We start from the raw sequence: 21743 nt of genomic DNA, 5'->3' as shown, positions 1-21743 counted from the left end.
AAAAAAAGTTTTAATTGAATTATATTAAATACAGATTTGTAGAAAAAAATTGTAGAAAATTCACACCATTTTTGAATGACTTGGATACCTCAGTAATAAAAATTCAAATAAAAACAAAAATGAAAAATAATAAGTAATTTGAACACAATGCCCCCTTTTCAACCTCAAAATAATAATAATAACAATAATAATAATAATGATAATAATAATAATAATAATAATAATAAATAGATCACTTTGCTATGATTTGTCAGGTCTCAGAAGACACCTCGTCTTCCCATCCCCATCCTTGGTTCTCAGGAAAAGATAAGGACTTTCTGCAGTGCCCTCCTGCTGTGCAGTTTTTCCCCAGGCGGAGTGTCAGGTATCATCCCTGCACTCCGCTCAGCAACTAGCCGAACTGCAGGCCTCTTCTCTCTGAAAGTCTGCAGGCCTGTGTGTGTTACATTCCTGCAGAAATCCAACCTCACTTCCTGCAGTCTGCCTCCGTGGGTTACTACTGCCTGCAGCACAGCGTCCGTCACACGGCAGCAGTTCTCTAGACACAGTCGCTGCAGTCGCCTGCAGCTGCACAGCACGTTGATCACGTCTCCATCTGTGATGTGTCCACAACCGGAAAGGGTTAGGGACAGCAAGTTTGGACACCTTAAGAGTGGGACAGAGGACAGTCATATTAGAAAGAAAGTGAGAATAGAAACATGGATGGGTGTAAAACAATGCACATTTCTTCTATGAGAAATGAGTATAGCTCTTATTCCCATCACATGTCAAATGTAGTGTCATGATAGTGATAGTGGCACTGGTATGAACATCATTGTTGTGGTTTTAAAACATTTTATTACACACCTACATTATAAATCCACCTTGTATGTGTACGGTAGCTCATTTTGTCCATGTACATTTTTAAATATTTGTCCGCCAGTATTCATTAATAACATTGTTACCTGGATATTTTTGATTGTTGGACTGTTCCTCAACACAGCAGTGACACAGAAGTGTTTAAAAACCCAAACTACACTACTTCACCTGATACACTCCTAACAGTGCCACATCCACTATAATGCTACTTACTACTTTGTCATTGTCACTGCTATACCTAGAACAGTGCCTCACCCAAATAATATATAGTCAGTGCACCTATATGGGTGGTGTTTCTGATAATGTGGCCAGCTCCATGTATTTGTAGCAATATAGCAAATATAACAGGGTGGCACAATGATGCAGCAGGGAGCATTGGCGCTTCATGGCTTCATGGTCTTTGGTTTAATCCTGATCCTGGATTACTATCTGTGCAAATTTTTGCATATTCGCCCCAGAGTTTCCTCCCAACTCCCAAAAACATGCCCATAGGTGGATTCGCTATGCTAAGTAGCCCCTAGGTGTGAATGTGTGTGCATTGTGCCTGCAATGGTGACCTATACTGCAGCTCTTACCCAGTGTCTCTGAGATAGCTTCAAGATTAACTGCAACCCTGTCCAGGATACAACTGTTACTGAAGATGAATAAATGAATGAATTAATATTATATAACAGAATATAATGCATATTATGGAGTTGAAGAATTATTGTATGAAAAAAGAGCAGCCTCCAGAGGAGCTTTGGCATAGATTCAGAATCTTTGATCATGATTTGTGGTTGTATAGGAATAGCTTTTTTGGTGTAAGACAACATTCACTTGATTGAATGCACACTGAAGCACTTAGTTCGTCAATGAAGGCATCAAAGTGGCAGATCTAAGCTACACAACTTCAATAGGACGGTGAATCACACTGTTAGTAAGATGTGAAATCCAGTCCAATTTCTCTGATGATAGAAACTAACTCGACAGTAACCTTTGTGGTTCACCAGAGATTTTTATATAAACAAAAAGCCCAACAAAAACTCAGACTGCTAGAAAATGTCCACAGAGCTTGTTTATAAAATTAGTGTGTTGTTTATCTAATGCTGTGTAACTTTTGTAAGCACTCAGTACTGGACTCAAGAAGTCTTAACGTCTTCCTGCCATATGGCTCCTCCTAGTGCATTCTCTTACTATAGTGGGAATGAAAGTGCTGCAGCCTGCTGATGGAATTGCACAGGGTTTGTGAGCACACACACAACTGATGTCTGGCTACAGTCACAGAGCTGGGATGTCATTCACGTGTACTGATGTGGATTACATAAAGGCTTACATAATCTTACCACTTATCCACATGTGAGGCCGACACATTTCAATAGTATCAGAGCATTATGGTCCTGTCCCAATAACCCTGGACAAGGGGCAGAGCACTTGAATCACATGCCACTCCTTTTCTTTCTTTCTCTTTCTTTCTTTCTTTCTTTCTTTCTGTCTCTGTCTGTCTGTCTGTCTGTCTGTCTTTCCTTCCTATACTGGAGCAAACTGAAAAAAGATCTGTTAGAGAGGAAGGAGGAATACAACTGAGAAGACTCCAGTTGCCATTCAAGTTGATTTCAGTCATTCTTCAGCAGAATACATGCTGATTTTATATGAATGAGAAACAAAGAAACTATATGTGTCTCCTTATTTCCCAGTTACATGCCCTCCTTTTCCATGGCACCGCCTTCCTTTTGTTCAGAAAAAAGGCGCAGGCATTTTTCCCATGGATCAGCCTGAATATCAGTATTTCACACCTCCTTCTTTCCCTCAATCTCATTTGCTTGCTCTCTATGTCTCTCTCTCTCTCGCTCTCTCAGTCACGCACACACACACACACACACAGACACACACCTATCTGATTTTCTGCTGAATTGTGAAAGAGGCTTCATTTCCAGGAACAGGCATGACTAATATTTTCCAAAGCGTAGATTCCTCTGTTCACATGGGGTTTTAGGAAAAACATGTTGTGTGACTGTATATATACTGAATGCGGTTCCAGGCTTACTGTAAACATAATGTTACAGCAACTAGGTAATGCCATAATAATGCACAGATTTACTAGAGAACTACCGTATGCTGACATATCATCATGGGTTTCACAGTCGTTTCTAATGTGCCACTAAACATGTTGCCATGGCCTCTGGGATAGTAACATACACAAGACATACACAAGCTGTTTAGATCCAGGCCATCATAATGACCAGTTCAGGCCAAGAGTATCACAACACAGAAATATGCAACAGATGACTGCAGTCAGACACTGCTATTCATTTTACTCTCTTATCAAATAGCCTGTTTAGAGGCATGTCATTATTCATTAGATACAGCAGGAAATATCACCCTTTTTTGTGACATCTACAATTCACTTATTTTGATTTAAAGGTCCACATTGTGCAACTAATAGTTGTAAATCAATAAATCAGGTCAAGCCACACTGTTAAACACAGAGGACTGTCTATGAGTGTAAACTGATTTGTCACACTGCAGTAAAGTCACCCTGTATTTCTCTATTGTACCCTCTTACAAGAAGAATGTTTCTTCAAGTGTTCATGGATAGTTAGATGGTTGTCTTAGACAGTTTGTAAGGTTCTCTTGATTTAACCCTTTTTCTAAGAGATGTGAGATAAGCGACATATAGCAATGAGCTGAAGTGAAAAGAACCTAGGGATTCTTATGAGGAATAAAGCTGGATTAATCTGTGAACTTAAACATAGGTAAGACTTCCCTGGTCCCCCACCAGAACAATCAAAGTTTTACAGATTTTTCCTTATAAAAGATCTTGTTATGATACTGACAGTCTGTGTGTGTCAGAGAGAGACATGTGCATTAAACAACAGCAACAAAGGGTTAATTGTAAGCTCCACCTGCCGGTGTAAATCTTGTGAGGAGAGCAGATGAGGAAAGACTAGACACTTCAGATCTTCTCTCTAATTATACTTGCTTCTTCCTTCAAGAGTCACCCCAGTTTTTGTTTGGCCAGCTTTCAGATAAAGAAAGACCTCCCCATCTCTCTGTGAAAATGCTGTTTGCCAAAATATCTTCTCTACAAATCACAAACTGCACAGTGGGAGGTTTTACAAGTCTCTGCAGCTTCAACACAGATATAAAGCCTCATAGCATGGCAAACAGCTTTAGCGTATCTAGTCATTATAGGCTGCTTGGGATAGCATGTGCAGCCCTCTCATTAAAAACTTTAGCCAGTAATTCCTCTCTGCAAAACACTTGCTTCTCAGACCTTGTGTCATTTATAACAGTGAGAGTCAGCATCCAGGTATTTTCATGTTCCTTTCAGTACACTGGACATCAGGATGTTTCTGATTAGATTGTGGGAGTGAAAAAAACATCTTTTCTACAGAACTGTTTCTACAGTTTTATTCATATTAAAAATCATTTTGTCTTCTTCTGCTTCAAAAGGCACCCTTTAGAAATGCAAACAGACACTTAAATGACTTACACATGCTGTTCACATTCAGATGTCTACATGAATGATTGTTGACTGCAATTATGAAATATTTTTTCCATGCCTACAGGCACAGTTAGTTGTTTGCCATTGCGCTTGTTTAAGACAGAAAAAGTGGCAGTCATTTGCATCTCTTGCTAGAAAACCCTCCTGGGAAAAAATAATTGCAGTATGTTATGGATCTTTTTTTTTCAGCTAGGAGGTGCAAGAATCAATCCCATGGTTTTCATTCTTACAAATTGAGCTATTATATATTCAGAAGGACAAATTCACTTTCACAAATTCACAAGTTCACTTAGAATATTCTTTGTTTAAACAGAATTTGAAAACTTAAAAGCATAGGAAGCAACACTGATCATCACTGCTACTGCCATTTTTGGCTCCTCCCCGTCTGCAAGATCAAAAACGTAACATGGACAATACTGGGATGGCTCTTAAACAAAACAAAAGCACTCACATGTGGCAGACACGCTCCAGGAAATGGCTGACCAAGCTCGCATGCTTGCTGCAAAGGTCCCTCTGGAACATCGTCTTCTTATAGTCTTCAATATTACACACTTTGACCCTGCTGGAATGCCAGTATATATTTAGGTACCTCAAAAAGGGGCCAAGGATGAAGTTGTTCCTCGTAAGTTCGCTAGGAGAGAAAAAGTTGAGCAGAGACCAGAGCTGAGGGTCCAGGAAGACTACACGGAGACGCTTGCAGGTCAGAGACAGGTTCTGCCGACTGTCTTTATCCAAGAATGAAAAAAGATGAAGCAGGCACTCCTGATTAAGATTTGTGAGATGCATTGCAAAGAGAGTGAAAGCATCAAACAGGCCTTTGTATGCTGGGCTGAGATCTAGTCTGTTGATACACACAGAGGAACAGCAGTTGCTGGGGATGCAGTCTGCTCTGCAAGGCCTGGATACATGATTCCTTTGCAGGCAGGCTCTTCTTCACACAGTAGCCGTGCACATATAAGGTCGTGAAGAATGGAAGTTATTTTGAGAGGACAACAGCAGGCTAAGTCAAAAATGGAAATGTGTAAAGTATGCACACACACACACACACACACACACACACACACACACACACACACAGAGTACTAGTCCATCTGTTGGGGCAGATGTTTGGACAGCAGTGGCTTGTGTTTATCATTCACAGCTGAAGGGAAAATCAAGGCAGGACTTTCACATTCACTCACTCAGGCTGTGGGTGGAAGTGAGAATTTGGTTTGAAAGATTCCCAGAGTTCGATACCAAGCTTGGTTTCACTTCCTGATATATGTTGATCTACACATCCATCTTCAAAAACATCACAAAAAGAACATGTGCTAGTGGCCAAACCTGAACATTGTGACCCAATTTTGCATTTATTTCCTGAGCACTGCACATGAAGTACATCAGATAGGAAAGTGTTCAGGGAATATCAATGGTGGAAACAAAACACTCAAAGGAACAACTAGAGAGCTTTTTGTTTGAAAAAAGAAAAAAAAAACATCTGCAGACAAGCATCTCTGACCTCTCAGGCTGGTATCTGGTATCTGGTATCATTAGGTACGCTGGTACGTGCCACTGGTGACATGACGAAGTGATGCCCTGCAGAAGTGAAATTACAGCTTGTTCCCTGTGACTCATTCGCACTGACTCATAACGTGCTGGCAACAAATGAAGCAGCAGTACAGGGCAACGTGAGCTTACCAGCAGCTGTGACCTGAGCTCCTGGGCAAGGGTGGTGGTTTGAGAGAGAGAGGAAAGCCTGTTATGACAGAGAGGACATTTGGAGGAGGCAGCTGCTCAATTTGTGTACTTAATGAGGATATTATTCCAGCCTTAGACTGGCACCTGTGCATGTGCAGGGGAGGGTCAAACAAGACTCAGTGAGCAGCTGTTCTTCCTCAGAACACAGGAGGCCCTGTTCCTTTGGCTCGGCAGAACTGCTGCCTCGCCTGCCAGTAGATAGAGAAGGCTCTGTATGTGCGCTGCCCTCACAGGCCGGGTACGTGGGCGAAAAGCGTTTGATATGGGGAAAAACTAAAGAAAAACAAGCAGGAAAAAAGAGAAAGCCTTGCAAGAGCACTTGCTAGCACAGTGGCTTTGAGTGGTTTACATCATCAAAGCTGGCCACCATTTAGATTTTACATTGATATTTAAATTAGTTCTGCGTTCAGGAAAAAAAAACAAAAAAACAAACCTGCTCTCTGATAAACAGGCATGAAACACTTGTGAAAGCACACTAAACAAATGCTGCTGCCTCACCCACATTTTCAATCATGAAGTACTTTGAGTCTGTAATTACACATCCCCCCTTACGACTGCACTTAAAATGTGCAATTTATCTTCTCTCAGAACAGATAATGTAAAACTACAAAACCATGTGACCAACAAGACTGCTGTAAAAGTGTAACTTGCTGGAAAAGTGTTTACTGATGCATCATTTTAAGCAGTGTTACAGCAGAAATTACGGTGCATGCCAAAATTAAATAAATCATTCCCATCATGAAAAAATGAACATTTGAAATGGGTGCTTTTCATGAGTAGGAAACAATTGGAGAAAACAAAGTACTCCATTCTCTTACCTATCACAAGATTCACATGAGACTGTGAAAGACTTCAACTTCACTCCAGTGTCATACTGAAGATCTGAGATTATTGTTGCACTTCAATGCAATGTTTTTAAAAACACTGACTACATTTTTATAACTCACATCTCTTTAGTGCTTCTATAAACATTCACATAAAATCATGAGTGCTCAAATGTCATGATGGTAGAATCAAGGTTTATAGCAAGAGGTATGACTACTCCCAGTAAAACAGTATAAATAATCAAAATGTAATGGACCCAACATTTCCCCTTTCTTCAAATGTCCTTTTCACATTTATGAGGTGATACTGTTTGTAAAAGTAAACTACCTGTGCAATACAAAGGGGAAAAGGAAACATCAAATTATGATTGTTCAAGTTTCAAGTTAGAAATGCCTCAAACCCAACAAACAGCAGTAAGAAAATACTCAAATTTAGTTCATTTACATAAAAACCTTTATATGAAACCGAAGTCATCTAATGTTAAAACAAGAGGTGGCCAAAATCTGATATACACATTATTAAACAATTACAACACTTTCTGTCATTTCATCTGATCCAGTTTCTGCAACACTGTCCACCAGTACACAAGATGGCCTTTGGACAAAAACAATGAAAGGCAACATTAGGAATGTTTTCTTAATATAATGAACACAGCAGCATTTAGTTTTTACTGAGGTGTGATGGTGGTGCTACGGGTGAAATAATAACTGAAGCTCAGCGTGGAACTGTGTGCAGGAAAGGTGGACTATCATTCTGAAGGCTTCATGGTACAGTAAGGCTGATTAAAGCTTCGGCTTGGTCACGGAGCCCATGTTGTCCTGCTCTGTCCGCTCTGTGTAGAAGAGAATGTAGGCCTTGGCTTTGGCTACTGTCTCCTCACTGACTACAGTCACAGTGCTGTCATTAAAGTGATACCAGCAGCCCTCATGAAGACCATACGCTGTGTAATGACCTGATCCCACCCTGGCAGAGACAGACCAACAGAAAAAGGTAAGTAACACAATGGTGTAGTCTTTCCTGTTTTGCATTTCATAAGTCAAAATAAACAGTAATAAAGAAAGAAAAAGACTCGTATACAAATGTACAAGTTAATGTGAGAACTGCAAAAAATCCTACATGGACAATTATTCATATCTTAAGTAATGTGACAACGGGAAAACTCCTGTGCTGCATCCAAAACTATGCATTATTGCCTATACGGTACACTATTATCTTGGTCCAGCATTTTGTAATTGTTTCTGAAAACATAGTGGAGAATATCCAGTGCACTGTTAATCCCACAATGCACTGCAAAAAGTGGTGTATTAACAATGTACCCCTGTAGATACTAACAATGCTTTGTGTGGTTCGGTTTTATTCACCTTCACTGAAAAAGTCTGTGAGATTGCAACATCTCTCCAAATGTCAAATATATGGAGCAGGCCATTTTTAATCACATATGTTTGGGTTTATAGTTAGCTCAATTCAAACCCGTGTAAAGTCCTGTATGAAAACATTACACAATTACGAATACTGTTTCCAATATGAGTGTATTAGGTAGTCTTTCTAATTTTCCAATGTAGGAAATGGCAAGTAGAGAATTTGAACTTGGAGTCATTCATTAATTAGATATCTTTCTAAAGAGATGGCATGTCAAGCAGCAATAGATAACCCCACAAAAGAAGAATGTGACTAAATTTTGCTGCCAGGTTTCTTTAGTTAATGGAATTGCTTTAATGTCAAATTTTTATATAGCAATTTTATGCATATAACAACCTCCTACTTAGAGCTTTCTCTATTTTTATCCTATTTAATTATGTTTGTGGACATGCACAGATGTAAGAAAAACACAATATATTAGATTAGCAGCGTACATGCACTATATATCCCAATTACTGGACTAAAATCCAAATGTCCATTGACTTTAATCCAACAGATGATGAGGTAGTTTGCTGTTTATACGAACACCTGAATAATGTGTATTATTAGCCTGCATGTAAATACACCCAGTGAGAAACAAACTGTGAGGAAGGCCTAATGGTGTAATATCACCACCTATAGGTGAGATTAGAGACAATACTGTAAAAAGCTTGTCTTGTGGCAGAGACGCAACTAAAGGAAAGCATATGAAATACTGATATATTTTTAACTTATTAAGGGATGAAAACCCAAACTTGGACACAAACATAGACATTCACTTACCCAGATCCATGGTGCACCACTACTGCAGCAAGGTCATACAGGCAACTCTCAGTGAGACTGGTTTCAGACTGAAAATACAAACACACATTGAAGTGAACACCACTGCACATTTAAGAGCTTAGACCTAAGTGATTAAAGGCAGACTACATGTCCTGCACTCACCTCCAGTAAATAGCAGTTCATGTCAAGGCCTCGCAATGGGAATTCCACATAGGTATCAACTTTATTTCTTAGAAAAGCTGTCCAGTGAAACCTCTTTAGATGCAAACACAAAACCTGCAATAGAGAGAGAGAGTAAGCCACACCATCAAAGCATAAGCACTAAAATACTAAAATATTAAAATATTATTGGGAAAATACATCCTACCTTAGGCAGTTTCTGGATCCAGAATTTCTTCGTGGACTTTTGTCGTTTTTTACACTTATGGCACATGTAGAGCTCCGTTTCATCGAGTTCCTCCAGGTCAGTGAAACTAGAAAGGCAGTCTAGATAGGAAAAAAAAAAATAACAGAGCACTTCAGCTACTTCACAAGTAACTGTTCCTCAGAAGTGTATTATGCTCTCAAAAAGAAGTACACTACAGTGCTGGAGGAGAGAAAGAAGAACAGTGTGAGAAGGGCATACAATGTCAGACATTATGCAACAATTAGTTCTGACCACACAGTCCAAATGGGTGAAACGGGTTTGAGCCTTACTGTTGTATCTGATAATGGCATATTTTTTCATCTGAATCGTTCCACTAACCACGGGTTAGTAAATAATACCAAAAGTTCTGTTACAAATTGTTAACGATAGTTTAACATGTAAAATCTTTTTTTAAAATGATATCAAACTTGTCATTTTAAACTTGTCACTTAGCAATGAAATTTAAAGTCAAGAAATAAGACTTGATTTCATTTCTAACTTCGGAGGTCTACTAAAAACAGGAAGCGAGGCAATATCTCAGCAAAGGCTTGATGTTTTGCTTTTAAATTTAGTATATGTCCTTGGGAGCAAGTGCAGATGGTCCCAATGGCTTCTGGTCTTCCTCTGTTGCTGAGGGGTGGGGACAGAAAGTGCTTGGCCCCCTTAATTGCTGCTTGCAGCTATATATTATTATTGTTACTTTGTTGCATAGCAACAAGCCACCTGTGGTGGAACTGCTTTTCTGTTGCAGAAGAAAAGGTCAATATTAAACATAGATATTTGAAACAGTGTTCATCATTTCTTTGCTTCACTTTTTTCCTGTTGTATAAAACAGGACACACAGGAGGACATTCAAAATTGTGTTATTGGGAATAACATCACAGCAGTAATGTTACTTAATGGAACCCAAAAACATTAGGCTCCATCATCCATAGTGTAAAAAAGACATCAGTCACAAAAAATGAACAGTATGAAGACAGATTCTCTTTTTAATAACCCCTCTGCAATTTTTAATACCTCATAATTCTGCTGAATGCCTTAATATGATTATGTACATGCAAGACTGAGTACACAAAGCCAAGAACAGAATAGCACAGAACAGCTACTTACCACTCAACGTGCAGGTTGGCCCTGGTTCCTGGTCCTTTGTCCTTTTTACTCTAAACTGGCTGGGAATGTCCAAGGAAAGGTCTGAAAGAGATAAATGTTACTCACCAAGAGCATTTAAAACTACAGATGGGAAATCCCGGAGGAAAATCTCACCTAAAAATGGGTCAAATTTCTTTGACTCTGTGCCACATATCAAGCAGTTTACTTCATTGTGAAGGACGCCACCAAATACAGCAGTGACCATAGTGGGAGTCCCATTACTGAAACAGAAGGGAATGAAATGCGATCATGTACATCATTATCTTTAACCAAATGTATGTACTATACACTAAACGCTACTCATCCCTGTTCTTAATAAGTATTACACTAGAACCCAGTATAAATTCAAACCAGTGGGGACACTTTCCCAGAACAGGCATTGTGTAAGGCATGTCTAGCCCAAATCCTTCATCCTCTTGACTGTAACAGGATTACACTGCCATATTGCTTCACACAAATCAATGACCACGCCATAACAGTGCCACTCTGGCAATACAATCACCAAACCCATTGATACCACTGCTGAGCATGCTTCATTTGTTCAGTGTATCTAACACAAGACTGATAATCTCATCACGACAGGATGGCTCCACTTCCAGCAGTGGGATTTGCCAGAACAGCAGTGGGCCTGTGTGTGTGCGCGTGTGTGGGCCAGAGTGCGCCGTCTGTGCAGTGTTAGCATTACTGTTATTATTTAGGAACAAACTGATTGACTATAATTACTGCTAGAATGTCAGAGCTTGAGATGAGTCTGCATTTTTTAATACTTGATATATTTGCAAATTTGAATACCAAATTATACGCACAAGATTTGGGTGCCTAGCAAGTGCGCCATCTGCAAGCAGGTGTGTGGCTGTCTGCAGGTTATCAGCGTTTGCTCTCACTGAGAACCAACTGCAAATCTAAAATGTATTTAGCAGTTTTGTAAAAACTTTGCATGTCAATTTAAGACCAAGTCATAGGGCCACTTTTATCAGCCCATAATAGATATCCGACTCACTGCTAACATGTCAATGTGCAGCGTAAATAATTTGTAGGTCAAATATTATTTTGTGTCAAATATTTGACATTTTGTGTCAAATTTTATTTAGATAATATAATCTGAGATTATGCACTATTATTCATTTCTTGAAAATTTTCCAAAATCAGTATGGATGGCTAGTTTGTATTAGGCACTATAAAGGTTAAAAAAAAAACAAAAAACACCAAGATAGTAGTGGTGCTGCTGCTGGTGGTGTGCAGTGTGTATAGGTCTTACATGCTGCAATTGCTTCCTGAGTTAAGGTTGTCTGGGAGCAGGCTCGACCCAGGCAAGCCGTTCTTACTGCCCTGCAGCTCTCTGTGGAGGTGATCCAGTAGGTAACGCAAGAACTCATGGGCATCCTGCTGCTGATAGCCCCTGCAGAAATCATAAAGCACAGCACAGAGAGCATAGTTGGGACTAGCTTCCAGTATATCACAAGACACAACTCCATAAAAATGACTTCCCTCCTATCTCAGTGAATCATAAATAGCTGGCCACATATATAAAATGATCACATCGTAGCACATTTTTAGTTATCTATCTTTTTTGGGGTGTTAAAACTAGCTAATAGAGTGCTAGTTTTGTTTTAGAATAAACATTTAAAGCTGGCTATCTTGCTAATATTGCTCTGGGATCTTTGATTCACTTTACTTTTCAAAATAAATCTGAGCTTCAGTTTGCTCTCTACCAATTTCCTGTTTCACGCCTCATGAAACTAACTGACAAACACGAGCAAGAGTAAATTATTAAACTAGCATAGCATGATATATTTTATTTCATATTTCCTTATCACGCTATACCAACACGATTTACTGTCACATCCCTGTTTGGGACCAAATTCAAATTTACTTCAACTAAGTCAGAATGTTAACTTAAATTTACTTGAATGACTAAAACCATTCAGAGTATTTCTTCACTGACTGAAATGAGCCTAAAGTAAGTCACTGACTCCTCTTTTATACATACATTAAAGCACCTTCATATTGAACGTAACTTACTGTCTTTGTCAGATATAACAGGTGGATATCTCTGATTACATTTAAGATTACAACAAGGTAAGAAGAGACAGCTTTTGTTTCTCAGTCCTCAGAAGGCAAAACCACAGAAGCAGCACAGCCAAAAAGGAGTCTGAGAAATGCTATTGCACTATAGCGTAACTCCTACAGTCACAGAGGCAGACAAAGGAGCCTAAAGTAGTGCAGGTCATGTACTTGGACAAGAGTCACATTACCTGAAACTTGGCATTATTTTCCAGATGACATAGAACAGAGCATCTGGACTAAAGGCAGTCTGACTTCCCTGCCAAAGGGAACAAAGGGTTTTCCTGAGCTCCTCTACCAGGGACCTAAAACACACAGGAAAACATTTATGGCGGTTTAGCATATAGTCACTGCATCCTGAGTCTCACACAGTCATAATCCCAAGAAGGCTCTACATTTTTTTCAACTTTAAAAAAAAAAAACAAAAAAAAAAAAAACATCTATGAAAGCAGGTTGTCTCCTTACTGAAACCTTACTAAAATATCCAAAATGTTAACATTTACCATTTTATTGTTTAATGATTACACAAAAATAAACAAGTAGACTAGACAAGATCCTGTTCTGCAATGTTGTCTGAGTAAGGCACAGTTCTGGTGTGAAATTAAAAAAGGTCCAGCATGCACCACTTGCAAAAGAAATTAAAGTAATATTCACTAGCAAATTAATATACTATTTTCATTTTAAGACTAACACCAGCTTTCAAGAAATAATTGCTCTTCATGGTTTATACAGACAACAGAAGAGGAGACCCATTCCCCCACTCCCCAGCTATTGAAGAGGACCTTACACACTGCTGTCCCCCTGGCTTCGGGTGTGGTACATTCTCCTTCCTGCAGTTTTTCCACTCCGCAGCGCCACTGCCGGCAAGTCTTTAAAATAGCAACTAAACTCAGGAATGTTACTGGAAGGAAAAAAAAACACAAAAAAAACCTTTGTTTCAAACATTAGCAGACAAAGCCTTTCAGCAGACTAAGAAAAATAATTTAAACAGGAACACAAATATTTAAAGCTCTAACAGCATTTATACACAAGCTTGTTTATGTATTCTGTTAATACAAGGGATTTATTTGTCTTTCCCTTAGAAGTTCACAACTTTGCTTAAACAAACCTTAACCTACAACAAAAATTTTTAGAATTGGTCCTTGAGTGTTACTAGTCTTGGTAGTTTTGAAAGATTTTCTTTGATTTATCTGTACAGATGTATGCGGCTTTATATTGTTCATGCTGCTGAATTACATAGTAGTGTTAAATTTATTGTCTGGCTGAGTTGGGTTTATTTTCATTGTTAGCAGGTATCTAGCACATTTGTCAGTTGTGTAGAGAAAAGTAGGGATTAGCACAAATTAAGGGTGGACGTACCCTTAAAGGCCGCTGGTGTGCTTCACACAAAAGAACTAAATAACAAAACCTCTGCCAAACAAACCGTTGTCAGTTTACTCAAGAACTCTGTGTCTCTCTCTAGGACACTCTGCACCACCAGTGAGCACAGAATATTTGGAAAAAGTTGGAGCTGAGCAGACAATCATAACCTCCAAGTGTAGACAGGCTGATTTTGCTACAGAAAACTGTCTTTTTAAACATTACTTTTAAACATTACAATGGATTTTGCAACAATAGCCATGCTGTTAAGACTTGCAGAGTGTATGAGGCTCATTTCGGCCTGCATTTTTTAAGCAGGCATGGCAGCCCAGTCAAACTGAATGGATAAACAAACAAACAAAAAAAAAAAAAACAGCAGCAGTAAATAAAGCATAAACATTTTAGGTTATGGTGTTGTTACATTGACACCAGACACCATGTGTCTGGAAGCTCAAACACACCACAGCGTTTAAACTAAAACCACTGTGTCTGCTCACTCAAACATCTTTTTGTGCCAAACATCCTTTTTCGTTTGAAGTAAAAGCTTTTAGGAGAGTTTTCCATCAATTAGAAATGGAAATTACTTATAATATATTCTTAAAGCAAACTATACCAGAAACACATTTTTTAAACTCTGCCACTGGAATATCTTTCACGTTCGTAATAATGATATGAGCTTAATGACTCATGTGTCTTATAGAACTGGTTGTGGTTTAACAGTCAGCTGGTCTGAGCAGTCAGCCGAGTGTTCTTGGCATCCATTAGTGCCAGCTGACTGGACAGAGTCCCTGCTTTCCTTCTACACAGTTCCACAAAGGCCTGGGCTGCATTCCAGCTCCAGTGAGCCAGGCTATGCTAAATCCTGCATCACCACAGATTCCAGAGAAGCCCATACCCAAGAGACTGGAGGATGGCGTTCATGAAGCACGTGTTGCCCAGGTTCCGGAGGCCAGTGGCACTCCGAGCTGGAGGGCCTTCCTGAAATGAGACAGGTATAAAAACGTTTTATGGCTAGGTCTGTTTACACTGTGTTTACACATCAGAACAAAGCAACTAATGATTAACAAATACCCTAAAAAAAAAAAAAAAAAAAAAAACTAATTTTTTTGCAGCTTACACTTACCCCATCTGCTGACAGCCTGAGGTCAGGGGAGGAACTCCCTGAGAGTTTTCTTTTCCTCTGTCTGTCAGAATTCATCACAGAGCTGAAACAGAGAAAATATGTCTGTGTTACACATTTATAAGCAGGCCCAATTTTCACAAACAACTTCAATATACAGTCCATTTACATCAATGCATCGTCTGCAAGATATATATCTATCAGCTCTTATAGAAACTGTAATTATACTATACCATTGAATCAGTCATTGTGCTTTTGTTTTGTGAATTATCTCAATTAACAGGGGAAGAGTTTTCAGAGAAATCTTATCGTTTGCTACCGATAAGCTTTTATCCTGCTATGTAATCATGATGTGTTCATGCAGTGTGTCTGCAGCGAGTACACCCAGTACTTACTTTTCCAAACTCTGAAGATGCTCCCTCACCCTCTGCACCTGGCCCAGTTTGGTGTCGTTCACCACAAAGTCATCACAGCGGTAACTGAAATCATTACACAATTATGAGGATATAAGCTATTTAAATAATAAGTGATATGTCTGCTTTAATATTTGTACAGCGCTCAGCTTTTAATGTTCAATTTGCGAACTGGACTTGAGATTATATATTGATATTTATATATTTTTGTAGAGCTGCTTTGTGACAATGTCCAGTGTTAAAAGCGCTATACTAATAAAATAAAACTGAATTGAATTATACATACCAGAATGTACTATAACTGCTGCAGTCCATGCACACAGAATGTTGTTGAAACTTCTCTGTTTTCTTCTGTCCAGTTGGTGAACAATGAACCTCCTCAAAATGCTTCTTAGCATGGCCATTGACATACCTTATGTACAGATACACATAAATGAACATGCCATGCACTACACTATCAACATTTAGTGAACCTTGAATACTTTCAATGCTCATCATAAGTGGAAAGTCACCACAGAGGCTGAATGAGTGAGTGAAAGCAAGCAGTTACCTTCCACAATGCACATTCAAACAGGTGAGGCAAACCCAAGGACTTTTATTTGACCGGCAAACTAGCCAAAAGGAAGAGAAACACAAGAAGTCATTAAAATTGTTCAACCCGAATTGTGAAAATAATCGTGATTTTTTAAATTCTGAGCAAAAATACTCCGGATTATCACTTATGCATTGTCATGCAGGCCCGCACAGAAACCCTGTCCTTTTACAGAGTTGTGTTTAAATGCTTTCCTGTCCTTTTTTTTTCTTTTTCAAGCCTTGTATGAAAGAAAATAACTTGTTTTTCATGTCTACAGGAAACCGCTGAGTGTTAGTAGTAAGTGCAATCACAAAACAAACAATAAAACAAACAAACAAACAAAAACAAACAAACAAAAAAACACAGTAACTGACTCAAGGCAACTTAAAACAAAACAAAAAAAACAACAAAAAAACCCCAAACAAAAACATACAAAAAAAAAAAAAAAAAAAAAAAGGTAACTGACTCAAGGCAACTTAAAACAAACAAAAAAACTAAAAACTTAAAAAATAAAAAAATAAAACACACACACACACACACACACACACACACACACACACACACACACCAATCACCCGCGGATCCTTCGAGAAGAGATCTTGTACCTTAAACACGTGGACCGGGTGTGTGCAGGACAGCACGCTTCTCAGCAGAATTTTAAACCAAATGCACCTCCATCACATTATTTAACCATTTTATTAAGTTAAAATACATACACAAATAATTTTACATACTCCTATTTAAAACTAATTATAGTAATAATCATTTACTAGTTAGGTTGACCAGCCTGGTGAATACTTTGGCTAGGTTAGCTTGGGAAAGTGTTTGCTAGCTAGCTTGGAGCATCTGCATCTTTTAACCTTAGCTCTTTAATGGAGGGTGTGATGATCAGGAGAGCTGAGCTGTTACTGAGCACCGCATTACTCACCACTGCAGCACCATGAAGAAGGTGAGCCGTGAGGGAAGCGGGAGGGATCCACCGCCACACACACCGTGGAGCTGAGATGAGGACACTCCATGACAAGAAGAGCTAGCTAGGAGACCAAGAAAATAAGAACTGAAGCTTTTCTGCTAGATATTGCACCCCCAGATTTAGATAAAGCTAGCTTGTCGAGTCAGGACAGATAATGAATCAACTCAGCAGAGAAAATGCCGTTAGCTGGCGGGGTGAGTGGACTAGCCAGCGCGCTAGCTCACAGCATAAAGGTCCGAACACAAGCTCAGCCCAACCGCTGCTAAATACACTAAACACACCAAATTACACTAAATCGGATTTAATTAAGCTAACTTGCTTGCCCGGACTGTTTGTTTCTTTTGTCACTGCAACCACCATAATAAAAGATAGACTGACCCACAGAAAGCGGTATCGAGCCGACGGGGAAGAGGCGCCATCTAATGACGTCACGGGTTCAGCAGGGTCGCAGAGTCCACAAGCGGGACAAATATGGTGCTTTAATGATACCGTATAAAACCGCCAAATGCTTTCCTATCGTTAGACTACACATAAACACAATGTTGGCTATTAAATGAATGATGAGTCTCCGCAAACCAGTGCTGGCGGAGAATAAGCTCTATGGAGCTTTTAAATGATTGAACCCGTCCCTTAATAAACCTATGCAGTGTGTCGAAACGCTTGAAACGCTGGTGACCCCTGCTGGTGATTGACTCTAAATGCTTCACTCTGGCGACCCCTGCTGGTGATTGACTCTAAATGCTTCACTCTGGCGACCCCTGCTGGTGGTTGACTCTAAATGCTTCACTCTGGCGACCCCTGCTGGTGGTTGACTCTAAATGCTTTGTGGAAAACAAAGATTCTAATGCTACTCTTACATATTTGAATTCATACGTAGTTGATATTCAGATATAAACAGACCCAAATGTTTCTAAAATGTGTTTAAATTGTTCCCCAAGCATCTGCAATCCGCTCCGAGAATGTCCTCCACGTTTCTTAAAGGTGCTTTTAGTTTTTGGTCCAGGCCCCTCGAGGCCCCACTCTGGCTCGCTCAGAAAATGAAATAAAAGTCTTTTTCGTTTGAAGTACACTGAAATAATATATTGCACTTAATTTGAGTCAGCATACTGGTGTGAAAACTGACAGTGCAGCGGTTTTACCACAGTGCACTTTTTTAAGAACAGGACCAAAAAATCTAATTTGAACATCTCTGCTAATGTTAAACACATGACAGGCTAGTGTTAGTGAGTCATAAAATATAAGAGCTTATAATGTCCAAATATGCAAATGCAGCCCATGCATACTGTTGCTTGATCTCTGGTGTTGCAAATCGCAGTTTCATATTAATCTGGAATTCTTGATGAGGAAAAAGTAAGGACATTTTTTCAAAGGCTACATCAAACAATTGACTATTCAGTATAAATAGTATGGGTTTCAGCATAAGTTATCAGTGACTATGCTTCTTTCTATTACAAAATGATGTTTTCCTCATTATAATTCTGTAATTATGTATAATTATGAAAGTGTAGAATGAACAAAGACATGCCCTTTTTTTTTGCCTGATTTTCCAAAGTGGCTGTAGTGAAAGTCAGTGAGGCCTCATTTTTCTGAACTTAAATTGGGATCAGAATTTGGAATTGTTTTTTTTTATTAAAATGTTTACCATCAACACCTTTTACAAAGCAAAGTTTAAGTCATTACCATGAGAAAACATTGTTTGCTTTTGTAATGTAGTTCAGTGCCAAAAATGAACAATATAAAATTTACACACCATCAAAATGACAACATTAATAATTGTACTCTCTTAATTCTTCAGCAAAAGTATATGCAGCTATCCTGAAACTCACTTTACATTATAAACACATTTCCAGCCTGACCAAATATTCAGCAGTGACTACCTACACTGTTAGAAAAAAAAAAGTTAACCTCAGAACCTAGTTCTATGGCCTGTCCATCTGGGGGCACCATTAAAGTTTATAAGTAGTAGTAATTCTACAATAATGTGGAAACCACTTTAGGAAGCTAAGAAACTAACCAAAGACCCCTTGATGAAGCCTTTTTCTAAAAATGTCTTGTTCTGATGTCCAAGATTTGATATGGAGTTATGAGAGGTATTAATGCTGCCGCTGGGTGTTTCTTTGTGGTCCATTACGCCGTGTCAGTAATATGAAGGGGTATTTCAGGTCCAGAAGTGTTTGGGTCTTCTTTCACTTTTAGTTCCTTTGCTTTGGTTTTTTTGCTTTTGCTAGGCCTATGGGGGGAAAAATTACATATTTGGTTATATCTATATAGGGAATAGAAATTAGAAAAGAAAACTTTTAAAAAAAAACAACACTAACTTCTTCTTCAACGCCAGAACAAGCACAATTATGAGAATGATGGCTCCAATAACACCTAAAACAGCTCCCAAAATGATGCCTGTGCACACCAAAAACAACATTATAATAACACTGGAAATGAGCAGCCCAATCAGAAGTTGGGCTCTTTCAAGATTTAAAAAAAAGAGGGTGTGGTGGGGGTTGTTCACCAATTGGTGTGTCTGATTCCACGTCACCATCATTATCGCCATTTTCATTTTTATCTATTCAAAGCAGACACACATAAATGGATTTAGGCATGCCGTTCACTGTTTACATAAACAAACAAAACTAAAATAAGTTTAATAAATACGCACCTAATATTCCAAAACATGTGGCATTGCAACGCTCTAATTCCAAGAAACGGTTTCCATTGCCCACACAGCCAGTCCAGTAGAATGTCACACACTTTCCATGAGCAGCATCATAGTAATATCGTAGATAATGACCAAAACAGTCACCTGGAGCTTTTGGCAAGTGGCAAGCTTTAGTTCCTGGGGAAAAAAGAAGGGGAAATACATTAGATATTAGATATTATACATATTATAATTTCCACTAGGTGGTTCATGTCAGATCCTGACAAATTAATTTCTACCATGATGCAGAAAGACAAAGGAATAGCAGTGGAATAAAAAAACCAAAACATCCACTTGGCAGCTGCTGTGTATTACAATGGATAAAGCTAAAAGAAACTCACGGTCTGTAGGATACAGTTTTTCGGCATTGGTGGAGCAGTTTCTCATGCAGTAAAACTCATAATTGAAGCGGTTCTGATTCCCACCCGCTCCCTGGTAGCGGAACGGATAGCACTTATCTTCAGTCTTGTCGTAGTACAAGTAGACTTGGATGTCTTTATCAGATTCTGTGCCTTCATCTTTTGGCATGCTACAGAAATCTATAGTTTGAAAAAAGAGCTTTGATGGATTGTGTCATTGCATCATGTCAGCAAGTCCCATCGAAAAAAAGCATTTGCAGTCAGCCCACACCTAGTTTTTATGGTGGCTATAAACTAACTAGGCTACAAGGAACATGGAATTCTGGTTTTGGTCATGGCAGCAGTAACAAAGATTGTGTTATAGTTGTGACTCACAAGCGACATATATTCAGTTAGTATTTATGTTGATCTTAAATAGTAATTCAGGTGTTTTATGTGTTTAGATAATCTGGCCCACACACTGTAAAGGATTATCTATGTGGCAGAATCTTGTATCAGAATGAACAGTCATACTTTAGGCGGGAATGCAACATTGTAAATTGTTCAGATAATAACCTTTGCTTTCATTGCTGATCCATCTGATATATTTTAATCTCCCTATACTTTTAAAATCAGTCTTTTTTTTTCCAGTAAATGGTATTCGAAGGCCAATTTTACTGAGGAAAAATTCTAGTGATAATATTGGTTGTTAAATAAGTAAGTAAATACATAAATACATATATATACACACACACACATACATCTGATATTTTCTTTTCATGTCTAATTGCCTCCCCCCACACAAGCGAATTGTCTCTGAATAATAAATAATTGGATAGAAACTGAAATTGAATAGAAAATAGATCCGAATAATGTAATAATACACAAAGTGCAAAATGAAAATACACTTTTAGGACAAAACTTTTCACAAGAACACACTCATAGTACAAAAGATTCAATGCAAACAAAGAGAAATGGTTTAGAGTATGTTCCGGACAATGGGTCAAGAATTTACCTGGTGTTGCGGCCTGTCCCTCAATACAATAAAATACAGCAAAAATGAGCAAAAACATGCTGTAGTTCCTCATGGTGGTGTGTTCTCTGTTGATGAAGCTGAAGTAAATGAGGGCTCATAAACTGCAGTTGAAGAGCAGAGAACATGCTGAACTTTGTACTTTTTCATGATAATAAAGCAGTCAGACAGTTGACAAAAGGGAAAATGGTTTATTCAGTTTCAACAAATGCATGCTGGAAAAAATAGAACTCTGAACCAGAGATGTCTCACTGTAAATTGTTTCTTTTTTTTAAAAAAAAAAAAAAATCAGAATAAAGACTTTCTTTCTAGCATATGCTTTTGAATTTTCATTATCATGACAGATTTTATCACGTAATACATGCTATTGCTTGACATAGTGGGTTTGTTAATGATTTGTTCAACTCCTCCCTGTCCCTACACCTGCCCATCTGGATGTTAACATTGAAGCCTTTGTCTTCGAAAACATGTCCAAGACATTTCCCATTTTTTATTTCACAAGCTATGTTCCATTTTCTTTATGATATTCTATATCGC

At 38.6% G+C, this 21743-nt stretch overlaps 3 protein-coding genes across 4 annotated transcripts; all 3 read right to left on the bottom strand.

The window, feature by feature from the left end:
* Positions 1-90: 90 nt before the first annotated feature.
* fbxl22 (F-box and leucine-rich repeat protein 22) lies at positions 91-6569 on the bottom strand. The gene is made up of 2 exons (XM_026918890.3): positions 4794-6569; positions 91-645 (listed from the first exon to the last, which is right to left on the bottom strand). The coding sequence occupies exons 1-2, from the start codon at positions 5126-5128 to the stop codon at positions 297-299; spliced, it is 684 nt and encodes a 227-aa protein (XP_026774691.1). The 5' UTR covers positions 5129-6569; the 3' UTR covers positions 91-296.
* Positions 6570-6714: 145 nt separating this feature from the next.
* On the bottom strand, positions 6715-17819 carry usp3 (ubiquitin specific peptidase 3). Of its 2 annotated transcripts, XM_026919968.3 has the most exons (16): positions 17522-17819; positions 17099-17204; positions 16147-16207; positions 15883-16008; positions 15579-15662; positions 15187-15268; positions 14959-15041; positions 13492-13605; positions 12896-13009; positions 11899-12039; positions 10755-10861; positions 10602-10682; positions 9453-9571; positions 9248-9361; positions 9086-9153; positions 6715-7867 (listed from the first exon to the last, which is right to left on the bottom strand). In XM_026919968.3, exons 2-16 carry the CDS (start codon positions 17187-17189, stop codon positions 7687-7689), a joined length of 1566 nt encoding a protein of 521 aa, XP_026775769.1. In that variant the 5' UTR covers positions 17190-17204; positions 17522-17819; the 3' UTR covers positions 6715-7686. The 2 variants fall into 2 exon arrangements, with proteins under 2 accessions (XP_026775769.1, XP_026775770.1); XM_026919969.3 differs by lacking the exon at positions 17522-17819 and having other exon boundaries at positions 17099-17515.
* Positions 17820-18724: 905 nt separating this feature from the next.
* si:dkeyp-73b11.8 (BPTI/Kunitz domain-containing protein) lies at positions 18725-21330 on the bottom strand. The gene is made up of 6 exons (XM_026918866.3): positions 21189-21330; positions 20177-20374; positions 19797-19973; positions 19650-19703; positions 19462-19540; positions 18725-19373 (listed from the first exon to the last, which is right to left on the bottom strand). The coding sequence occupies exons 1-6, from the start codon at positions 21259-21261 to the stop codon at positions 19271-19273; spliced, it is 684 nt and encodes a 227-aa protein (XP_026774667.1). The 5' UTR covers positions 21262-21330; the 3' UTR covers positions 18725-19270.
* Positions 21331-21743: the final 413 nt, after the last annotated feature.

Source organism: Pangasianodon hypophthalmus, chromosome 9 (genome assembly GCF_027358585.1).
Source record: "Pangasianodon hypophthalmus isolate fPanHyp1 chromosome 9, fPanHyp1.pri, whole genome shotgun sequence".
NCBI classification, from domain to species: domain Eukaryota; kingdom Metazoa; phylum Chordata; class Actinopteri; order Siluriformes; family Pangasiidae; genus Pangasianodon; species Pangasianodon hypophthalmus.
Note: the sequence above shows the minus strand (reverse complement) of the source record. Positions and strands in the feature narration are given on the sequence as shown.

Excerpts from the sequence above, each read along its gene's own strand:
- usp3 (XM_026919968.3), bottom strand. The coding sequence starts at position 17,189 with ATGGAGTGTCCTCATCTCAGCTCCACGGTGTGTGTGGCGGTGGATCCC. Across the intron at positions 13,010-13,491 it reads AGCCAGGGGGACAGCAGTGT|GTCCCTGGTAGAGGAGCTCA; the intron begins GTAAGGTCCTCT and ends TGTGTGTTTTAG. Across the intron at positions 10,862-11,898 it reads TCAGGAAGCAATTGCAGCAT|TAATGGGACTCCCACTATGG; the intron begins GTAAGACCTATA and ends CTTCTGTTTCAG.
- fbxl22 (XM_026918890.3), bottom strand. The coding sequence starts at position 5,128 with ATGCATCTCACAAATCTTAATCAGGAGTGCCTGCTTCATCTTTTTTCA. Across the intron at positions 646-4,793 it reads CTGGAGCGTGTCTGCCACAT|GTGTCCAAACTTGCTGTCCC; the intron begins GTGAGTGCTTTT and ends CCCACTCTTAAG.
- si:dkeyp-73b11.8 (XM_026918866.3), bottom strand. The coding sequence starts at position 21,261 with ATGAGGAACTACAGCATGTTTTTGCTCATTTTTGCTGTATTTTATTGT. Across the intron at positions 19,974-20,176 it reads AAAACTGTATCCTACAGACC|GAACTAAAGCTTGCCACTTG; the intron begins GTGAGTTTCTTT and ends TTTTTTCCCCAG. Across the intron at positions 19,704-19,796 it reads CACATGTTTTGGAATATTAG|ATAAAAATGAAAATGGCGAT; the intron begins GTGCGTATTTAT and ends TGCTTTGAATAG.